The sequence below is a fragment of the Mesoplodon bidens genome, assembly GCF_964165515.1.
Source record: "Mesoplodon bidens genome assembly, chromosome: 1".
Classification (NCBI taxonomy): Eukaryota; Metazoa; Chordata; class Mammalia; order Artiodactyla; family Ziphiidae; genus Mesoplodon; species Mesoplodon bidens.
In genome coordinates, this window is record NC_138176.1 from 12497006 (window position 1) to 12507669 (window position 10664).

The 10664-nt window shown below is 50.7% G+C and overlaps 1 protein-coding gene across 1 annotated transcript in view; it reads left to right on the plus strand.

Moving 5' to 3' along the window:
• Positions 1-6803, plus strand: part of RGS10 (regulator of G protein signaling 10) — a 45128-nt gene extending 38325 nt beyond the window's left edge. The window contains exon 6 of the mRNA XM_081231355.1: positions 6453-6803. Coding sequence (XP_081087481.1) covers positions 6453-6599 — 147 coding nt within the window. The 3' untranslated portion in view covers positions 6600-6803. The remainder of the gene's footprint in view (positions 1-6452) is intronic.
• Positions 6804-10664: the final 3861 nt, after the last annotated feature.

A 10664-nucleotide genomic window follows, 5' to 3' on the forward strand; every position in this document is an offset into this window, starting at 1 on the left:
TGGTGCCAGCTGCCTTTTGCTCTCAACGGTCAAGCCCAGTCCAGAGAATGACATGTTCCATCGGGCAAAGCCAGAAAGAGCGGTCCGTGGGTTTTCATTCAAGTGGAAGGAGCCTTGGATCCTGGCCTTTGCCATGGCCCTCAGGCTTCTGAGGGTGGGGAGGGAAGGACAGCATTGGAAATACTTTTTTTTACAACTTTAAAATGGAGTTTAGGGGAAGAAGAGGGAGTGGGGGACGGGTGCCAGAGAGCATTGAACTTTCTCCCTGATGGCCAAAGGCGAAAATAAAACGCCTTCACCCCACGTAGAAAGCATGTCATTTCAGCTTTGGATCTGAGTCATAAGGACTCCAGGAACAAGTGGACAAACCACCCCCCCCCGCCACCCCCCCGGCAGTGAAACAGCACCTAACCCGTGGGTGTGCGAGGGGATTGCTCGCCGGGCGGGGGCCTTGTCTCTGTCCGTGTTCGGGCTCTTTCTGGATTTCTGCTCTCACCCTGGCACGGCGTCCACCTCGGTGGGGGGCCTGTCCAGGAAGCAGGAGCACTGTCCAGGTGACAGAACCTTCTGTGTGGCCTTCCCTGGTGCTTTGGGACAAGGGCTGACCTGAGCTTTATCTTCTTACTTGCTCTCTGCCAGCTGCCCTCAGGCTTTCTCCCCCATCCCCTGGGGGGAGCGCACCCCATCCCCCCATCCCCAGAAGGGGAGGTGATCTTCCATCAGGGGTGGGGACGTCCCCATCTGTGCCTGGCCCCAGCAGCCTCTGCAGCGCCCCGCTGATCCTTGCCTGAGGGCTGGAGGTGGAGGCTGGTTTTCTTCACTCTTTGTGTCTGTCCGTGTGGTGTGAAAGCGTGTCTGAGGTCTAGGTGTGCAGTTGCATTCTAGAACTGCAATTCATGGACAGATATGTGTTCTTTCAGTCCTTTTCATGTAGGAACTAAACCAGGTTCTGGAAGCAAATATGAAATCCCATTAATAAAATGTTCTGTTGCAGTAAAGGATTCATGTTTTTTCCTCCTGGTACCCAGTTGAAATAACATGGTGGAGGGCTTTGAAGAGGAGGTCGGATGCATGTTTAGTTTAGGGCTTTAATGGCCTTGTCCCCTAAGACGGGTTAAAAGATTTATTAGGCTTGAAATGCACTTGATCGAGACAGGGATGAAACCTTCACGGAGGGGCCCTCAAGGCTGGTTAAGTTTCTTATTGTCTATATGGATGAATATGCGTCTGTGAGGGAGTCCTTTTCTGGAGCAGCAGACTCGGAATAGTCTCAAATTGAAGCACCATGTGGATATTTTCCTTTGCAGAAAGGGGAACGCTAATCAGTCGTGCGGTCTGGGATCTGGGGAGGGTGGGGCGTCTTGTATAACGACTTTGAGTTGGGGAGACCTGGCAGGAAGACCCCCTTCTCTGTTTTCACTTCGAGTCCCACCGCCAGCAGCCTGAGGGTTGGCTCCCAAGGTCACGACATTAAGCAATTTACAGTCCTGGTGTCCAGCCCCCAGATGTGGGGCTGCTGAAACCTGAAACCTGCTGGGCCACAGCTGTGATGGCAAAAAAAAAAAAAAAAAAAAAAGGTAGGGAATGCAACTTAGCTGCCAACTTGAGTTTTCTGCTCCGCAGGCTGCCTGTCTCCCCGAAGGGGTGTTGCTCGGCTGCCTGCAGGCCCGCCCCCTGCCCACCTGGGTCTCCACCTTCTTCTTTCGCTTCCCTGCACACAACTAGAGGCGCATGGTCAGGGGATGATCACAGTCCAGCCCCCGTGAGGCCAGTCCTCCCCATCAGAGTCCTGGTTTTGTGGAACCTTCTGGAACCCCTAGGGCCATCTCATTTTCTGTGCTCAAGCAGGAGTGAGGTGAAATCAATAATGTGACTGTGTTCATTTCCAAGGGCTGTCGTAATAGATTATTGTAAACTGAGTGGCTTAAAACAACAGACATTTTTTTCTCTCACAGCTCAGGAGGCCAGAAGCCTGAAACTGAGGTGTCGGCAGGGCTGTGCTCCTTCTAAAGGCTGGAGGGAAGACTCTCTCCTGGCCTCTTCCAGCTGCTGGTGGCCCCTGGCAGTCCTTGGTGTTCCTTGGCTTGTGGCTGCATCACTCCAGTCTCTGCCTCTGCCTTCACGTGGCCTTCCTCTCTCCGTGTGTCTCTCTGTGTGTTCTCTCCTTTTCTTATGACAACTCTCCTTGGATTTAGGCCCACCCTAAGTCCAGGATGATGTCATCTTGAGATCCTCCGCTAACCCTATTCCCAAAGAAAGTCACATTCTGAAGTTCCAGGTGGACCTACATTTGGGGGGGGCGCACCATTCAGCCTACTATACTGACCTTTGGGGATGTTTATTTCCCACTTAGGCACACAAGCACTCGTTAAAGGGCGTATTTGGGATCATTATTTTTAGTTTACGTGCATTTTAAAAATTCTGTGTTCAGCCGCTTAACACTCACGTACATTTTTCCATGTTAAACTCCTATGCAATCTTCATTTTTAACGACGGCCTCTTGCTCTGCCGTATGAGTGGCAGGATAGCCTGGAGGTTAGGAGTGTGGGCTCGAGAGCCGGATGGCCAGAGTTTGCATCCTGCATCCTTTTTACATTCTCTTTTACTCACTGTTATGGGCTGAATTGTGTCTCCCCTCAAATTCATGTGTCAGACTCCTAAGCCCCAGTACCTCAGGATGTGACTGTGTTGGGAGATAGGGGTCTTTAAAGAGGTGACTAACGTTAAATGAGGTCCTTGGGGTGGGCCCTACTCCAGCCTGACCAGTGTCTTTATAAGGAGAGGAGATTAGGACACAGACACACACAGAGCAGAGACCGGGTGACCCTGGGGAAGATGGCCACCTACAAGCCAGGAGAAACCAGCGCTGCCATCACCTTGGTCTTGGACTTCCAGCCTCCAGGACTCTGAGGAAAGAAATTTTTGATTTTCAAGCCACCCAGTCCTTAGTACTTGTCATGGCAGCTGAGCTGACAATATACCAGCCACTGGGGCAAAACACCAAATCTCCAAGTCCTCCGTCCTTCCCCTGTGTGACTGGGGTCCTCAGGTTCGGTGAGGATTAGAGAGGGTGCTCCATGCATTGCCTGGCGTGTGGTTTGAAGGTGCTCTTAGTGGCGCTGGTACCACCCTGAATTGTTTTGCCAGCCCTCTGTCATTGCTCAGTGGGTGGAGTCTATTCATCCACTGGGTGAATGTTTGTTGGACCTCCGTCATGGCCATTTGCCCCGTGATAAAGAAGGCTGTGGTCAGCAGCTGGGTACCTGGTCTTTGGCCACTTTCTTTCTTTTCTTTTCTTTTCTTTTCTTTTTTAAATTTGTCAATCACTTTGTTTTTTAAACTTTTATTTATTTTTATTTTTGGCTGTGTTGGGTCTTCTTTGCAGCGTGGGCTTTCTCTAGTTGCGGCGATCAGGGGCTACTCTTTGTTGCGGTGCATGGGTTTCTCATTGCGGTGGTTTCTCTTGTTGTGGAGCATGGGCTCTAGGCGCGCGGGCTTCAGTCGCTGTGGCAACGCGAGCTCAGTAGTTGTGGCTCGCAGGCTCAGTAGTTGTGGCGCACGGGCTTAGTTGCTCCGCGGCATGTGGGATCTTCCCGGACCAGGGCTCGAACCCGTGTCCCTTGCATTGGCAGGCGGATTCTTAACCACTGCACCACCAGGGAAGTCCTGGCCACTTTCTTGAAAGAGATTTTTAGGACATTCTCTATCCTCTAAGCCATCTTCACTGGGCACCAACCACGAGGGGCCCTGGGATGGGAGCTGCCTATTGCCATGAGCTCCTAGGCCAGTGCCCAGGAGACCCTTTGCCGGTGGCAGTGAAGACCCCGTGCAGAGATACCAGGCAGCTCACAGCCCCAGAAAGTGAGACTCTTGGAATCAGCATCCCTTTTCTTCTTCAAATCTGTCCCAGTCTGATGGCTGCAGCCGCCACCCCCTGACTCAGCGGCACCAGGAGCTGCACCTGGAAGCAGGTGAGGGCTCGTGGAGAGGGCAGCCCCAGCCTGAAGGCCTTCATGGTCATCTCACGCCTGCCCATGGCAGGGAGCAGCCCGTCTGCTCTTGTTAAATAGCTCGCAGCCCCCTCCCCTCACGCCTGCTGACGCCAGGAGTGCCAAAGGGGCAGCCGAGCCTGCGGTGTCCTGGCATCTCCTGGAGGCCGAGTGAGTCCTGCCAGCCGCTCGGCTGAAGCCACCTCCCCCCTCCCTCCCCCACTGCCTCCGGCCTGGCCCAGGTGCCTCCAGCCCCAGCCTTTTTGCTTCTCTTCTTTGAAGAGCCACAGCAGGCAAACAGGATGTTCCACTCCCACACGTGGAGACTCAGACGAGACACTTGGGTCGAACCGCATCCTGCTGGCGGAGCTGGGTGCCACCCGCTGCGGACCTGGTCGGGATGGGGTGCGGGGCTGGGGGCCAGGAGGGGCACTCACGAAGCTGGTTTCATTAGTCACTTTTCGAGCATCGCTCCAAACTGTGAACTTGCTGGGCATCTCAGAGTTCCCTTTGGGGGCTCTTGTGCCTGCAAGGGCCGAATAATGCAGGTGGTGAGGGATGGCGACACCTGCACGAAATGATAATGGCATTCCTCATCCCCCGCCTCAACCCTGGCTATGATTCTTGTATTTTCTGGGAGGGTTTTTTTTTTTTTTTTTTTTTTTTTAATTTTATTTATTTATTTATTTATTTTTGGCTGTGTTGGGTCTTTGTTTCTGTGCGAGGGCTTTCTCTAGTTACGGCGAGCGGGGGCCACTCTTCATTGCAGTGCGCGGGCCTCTCACTATCGCGGCCTCTCTTGTTGTGGAGCACAAGCTCCAGACACGCAGGCTCAGTAGTTGTGGCTCATGGGCCTAGTCGCTCTGCGGCATGCGGGATCTTCCCAGACCAGGGCTCGAACCCGTGTCCCCTGCATTGGCAGGCAGATTCCCAACCAGTGCGCCACCAGGGAAGCCCTGGGAGGTTTTTTTTTTTGTTGTTGTTTTTAATGAATAATTTCTCCAAACCTTAGCAAATCAGTCTAGGATTACAAGATGGCCACAAAATAGATGGCTGCCATGGAGAGGCACAAGGTGGGAGCTTACAGAGGCGTGGTCTTTCTGAGCAGTGAGATGAGACTGGAAGGACACCCAGGGAAGGGCATGCAGTAGCTTAAGAGTTTAAAGAAAACCCAAACTCTGCTGAAAGCAAAATGATTTAAGCGGTTCTCCCATGGTGGAAGCCGTCTTGGGAAAATGAAGCCGTCAAGGCTGAGGTCCAGCTCTCCCAGCCCTCAGGTAGATGTTCTGAGTCCCTGGACACCATCAGACATTTCATTTACAAAGTAGTTTGTGTGCCTGTTGAGAGAGGACAGATTTAAAAGACGTTTTACCGCCCACCTGAGAACCCTGCCTGGCAGTGAGGAACATTCTAGACGCCTCTGGAAATTTCCACGTGTTGAGCCCATTGGTAGTGCAATAAGTGAAGGCACCAGGGTGCGCAGGGCGGATTTTCGGTCTGCAGAATGCCCTGAAAGTTCGGTTGAAAGGTCTGAGAGGGATGGAGAGAGATGTCTTGAAAGAGACTGTATCCCTCGACCACCAGAAAGCGCTTCCCTTTTGCTTCTCCTCTTCCCACCCCTTTGCAGGGCAAAGGAGGAGGGTGGTGGCAAAAGATGGGGTGGGAGGAGAGGGGATGCTGGGAAGAGGGACCGTGGCTGAGAAGAGAGGGGGCAACTCTCTGAGGACTTGGGGTGAGGCAGGCGGCAGCCCTCTAAGCTGTCAGGGTTTCTCCCCTTGCATCTGATGAGCATACCTTGGAATAATTTCTTTCCCAGAGATGCACTCCTGGAACCGTGTGAGTAAGCAGGTGTTTGCATTCCGCAGCTGACCACTATTTTCTTTAATTAAGGCCTGTTCCCGAAGCCTCTGCTTGCCAGGACTACCGTTTCACTTCCCTGACCTGCATTGAATAAGCCCCATTTTGTTTCTGGGCATAATAATAGGTGTGTTTGAGATCTTGGATGCCAGACTTCCGAGGGTCTTAGCAACATTGACATTGTCTGATATGACAGTGACAGTGGCCTTTACACTGTTGTCTCTACAGAAATGGTTTCTCTTCTGCTATCCCAAGTTCCTGGAGCAATACATCCCTGTATTATCTACCCAAATAAAGTGGAAATTCTTAAAGGACCTCTTGATACAAGGGTATAACTCAGTGCTGTGCGAACCTATACTTCCGTGGAAGAGACAGATAGGTTTGCTTCGTGTGACTCTCTAAGCTCTTATATTCCATTGAGATAATTTCATAATGACCCCAAACATCCAGGAAATCCAGCTTGTCTAGCACACGACTTACTTAACTTTCTTTGTGTGTTTGGCATGTATTTTCCTCAGCACATGATAGGTGTTTAATAAATATTTGATTGGCTGATTCATAGCCTGATTAGCCTCACCCTTCAGATTTTCTTCCTTTTCCCCTTAGATCTTCAACCTTATGAAGTATGACAGCTACAGCCGCTTCTTAAAGTCTGACCTGTTCTTAAAACACAAGCAAACTGAGGAAGAGGACGAAGATCCACCCGATGCCCAGACTGCAGCTAAAAGAGCTTCGAGAATTTATAATACATGAGCCCTCAAGACACTGGCAGGACTGGCAGCTTTCAGAAGTGAAGGAACTCACTCTCAGGACCATGCAGGGTTTATAACCTCTTTGTTATCTGCAAGGACTGAAATGTGCAAAACCCTTCCATGGAATATGTGTATTTTATTACCTGCTTGACCAGTAAGTTTTGCATGATGGCTAATCTTACATAAAAAGACAAATAGCTTTGAAGTTTTAGTTCTCACACACACACAAAGGGGGAATAGTCCTTAAAACACTGGACAGTCTGAGTATTTTACAGCTTGGTTAAACTTCATGGGGGGCCACCAGGTGAACTTACAGCCACCTCTTACCTCTGAAGTCTTTGCCCTGCTTCTGTGGGTGGGTCACATGCGTCCACTTGGTGAATCAGCTCAAGAATGAATTGATCTGACAAACTCAGGTCACTGGGGGTTTGTCTGTCAGGTACCTCTTGGGTTAAATACTTCTAGAGAGTAAGTTCAGTGCTGGGAAAAGAAAATTCATCACAGCCTCTAAAGACCTGGGGAGCTGCGTGTGGGTATCATCAGAGGACTCTTATTTCTCGCGCGTGGGTTTATCCTGGTTTGGCCCATAATCCGTGACATTTCGTGCAACAAAGATAAATAGTTCATTTTGACAGAAACAAGATCTCAACCAGGAAGAAAGACAAATGGGAGACTGTTCAGGGTCCCCATGGTGATGCAAGGTGGTGCTGAATGGGATGGTGGCACCGGCCCGTGCTGATGATGGAGTTGGGGGGATGTTCCCTTCTCTTGCAGCCCATTTGGTGAAACCCTTTCTCCTTGATGCCTACCCCTTGCTAGACTTGTTAACTCTGGGCTTGAGACTTCAACCAGAGGAAGGAAATGCTGTCTTTGGAAGTCCCCTTTTGGGTGAAGAGGCTGTGAGTGAAATCCTGCTGGGCCCAGGTACCCCCCGCAGAGCCCGAGGTCAGGCACAGTCCCCTTCTGCTCATTGTTCCTGCATCTGCTGCTGCCAGACCTTCTCCAGCACGTTTGCCAAACCTTAAGCTCCTGTTTGTACAAACAAAGCAACCAGACTCTTACTTGAGAGCCTTCCAAGTCAGACGTTCCCATTTGCAAAATTCCCTGCTGGTGAGCGTGACTGTATGATTTATCAATCAAACCGGGACACTTGAGAGAGAAGGGGAGTGAGCTTAATCATCATGCCGGGATAATAGGCCTCAGCTGGTTCTGTTCTCGGTGAAACCAGTTTGCACAGTCACCCTGCTGACCACCCTCTCCTAGGGTGACCACTTGGGCAGGTCCCCGGATTCTCATTGTCCATTCGCCGTGGCCGAATGCCCCCTGCCCTTCCATCTTGGACCTGGGGAAGGGATGGTCTTAGGAAGCCATTCACTGCTGCCAACCAAACCACCCAACTGAGCATTCATCAGAAACAGCAAATGCTTGATCCCCGCCACGGGGTTTTCTGCCTCCGCCAGGTCATCCCCGACATGCCTTCTCTCTGCCTGGGATGAGATAGTAATCCTGAGAATGACACCCAAGGGCCCTTCATCTGGGAAATTCAGTCCATCTTCAAGCAGAGCAGATTGATGCACTTGAAAGAGTAAGGAATAAAAACAACGTGGGTTCTCTAGCTCAACTTGCAGTTTACCTGCCAGAAAAGTGCAGGGATGCAGACCCACACCCCCACTGCACTGTCGCAGATGCAGGATAATTTCAAGGTGCCAGGGAACTGAGCGAGCTGCTTGGTGCTCTCTTTTGAGAGCCTGTGCTGGGCGGGTCCCAGAGACTGCAGGTAGGCTGGGAACCCTCTTTCTGGCTTTTACCCTTTTACCCCTGGGTTCAGAGGCCCTTTGAGGTGGTGAGCTCTTCATAAGCACATAAAGGAAACAGCCAGAGTTAGCTGGAGGACTGTCTGCCAGAAGAAAGCCTCTGGCTTAGGAGCTGCCTGAAAAGCTGAATGCGGGTGGGAGGGTGAGCTGCTTATATTCAGCCGCGGCTTACTTCTCACAGCACTTCCCCCAGCTTGCTCTGGCCAGGCTGCCTGCATCCCTGCCAATCGCGGACCTGAGGCAGGTACAGAATTCAGCTTCCTAAAGCCATTGCAGAAGTGAGACAGAAGTGTAGGGACTCTGTGTAGCCAGACCGATGCTTCTACCCAGCTTTTCACTTTCACCCTTTGTCCATCCGTCCATTTATTGATTGATTAATATTTAAATTGTGTCTGCAATGTGCTAGGGATTGTGTTAGGTGGCAAGGTTCAATGGGAGTAGTATAGCAGCCATGACGATTCATGCTCCAGTTCATAGGTGTTCTAAAACGTAGGTTTTATTATTATTCAGGTACGGTGAGCCCAGCAGATCAGGAGACGACTATCATTGAAAGGATAGTTTCTAAGAGAAAGGAGCAGGTCACACCATGTAGGGCCACATGGGGAATCACCAGGGTCGGTCAGAAGGTGGAGAGAGTGAGGGAAACGTAGACAAAAGCCTTTATTGTGGTTTCCTTGGAAAAGGCAGGGCAAAGGGTAGGTTTGGCTAGTTTGTATCATTTCCGTGGGCTCTGGGGCTTAGGGACTGTCCCTAACTGGTACCTGGGCCTGAGTCATTAGGGCAGGTGGCCCAGAGTGTGAGAGCCCCATAAAGAAGGGACCTGGGGATGTGAGCTCTGCATCTGTCAGTTGTTTTCTGTCTCTAAGAATCAGCTAGCATTGAGAGGGGAAGTCCCTGAGTGCCAGCCAGGACCCAGAGGTCAAAGCATCAGAGTAAAACACGCTTATGACAACAGTCTGCAGGGTCTCAAACTCTCAACCCACAGGCCATAGATGTTGTGTTTGATGGGGCTTGTGTCTGAAAGCTTTCAGTGCAATTGCCTTGGGCAGAGCACAGATGTAATCTCCAGTTGGCTACAGGCCCCATCATTCCCTATTGCCTTCTAACAGGCCATTCACATTTTACATTTTCTGCTGGCTCTACAGTTTGTGCCCCGATCTCCATCTCCTGTATGCAGAGAGCACGGCCTTGGTGACATTTTCCTCTGTGACTTTTCAGTCATTAATGATACCTCCAGATCCACTCTGCTGACCCGCCCAGCTTTCTCAGAGTCAGTTGCGGTTCACACTCCTGCACCATCTTGGCTTCTCAATCACAGAACTCCCCTCCAAGGCAGGGCGGGGGTCACCTCACACTTGAAGAACACCTTTCCAAAGGCTTCTTTCCCATTGCTTCATACACAAAACCTTAAAAAGTGGGAGAACATCTATTTCTCCCATTTTAGAGATGGGAAAACCAAAACAAAGGACATGACTCACACGTGCTTGTGAGTGGTGGAGTCTGAGGCTGGAACCAAACCTTCCATCTCCCGGCCCCAGCTCCCTTTTTGGTTCATCCTCTGCCTGGACAGGGCCCCAGGGAGACCCGGGGCTGGGGTGAATACTGGCATTTTGGTAAAGATGCTCCTTTACTCGTACAACAGATGCTTAATGAGCACCTACTACATCCCAGGCCGAATACTAGCTATAGGAATGTAGGGGGATTAAAGAGTGAAGCATGGAGAATTCCCTGGCAGTCCCGTGGCTAGGACTCTGCACTTCCACTGTAGCAGGCATGGGTTCGATCCCTGGTCAGGGAACTAAGATCCCACAGGCTGTGACGTGCAGCCATAAAATAGACAAAAGTCATACTATACACAGTTCAAAAAAAAAATGAAGAATGGAGCATCAACCCTGCCAGCAGCTGGTTGGGAGATGAGATGGGGTTTTTAACCAAAAACTCCTCTGTAAGAAGGAAAGTGACCAGCCCCTGGGATAGAGACTGAGGGGACAGGACTGGCTGGTTGTGTTCATCTCTTAAGTTTACACGCTCAGTCGTTTTGCTTTTTCCCTAAATATCAGGGGGTTAATTAAGCTTCATGTTGACACTGGCGGTGAAGTGATTTCATTCGAAAAACATGAGAATGAGTACTCTGTTCTTACGGGGATAAGCTTTTTTAATTCCAGTCTCAGGTTAACTCCAGAGAATGAAGAATTAGATAACTACATTTCCCATTACGATTTTGCTCATATGTCCTTTCATGTGTTAGAGTC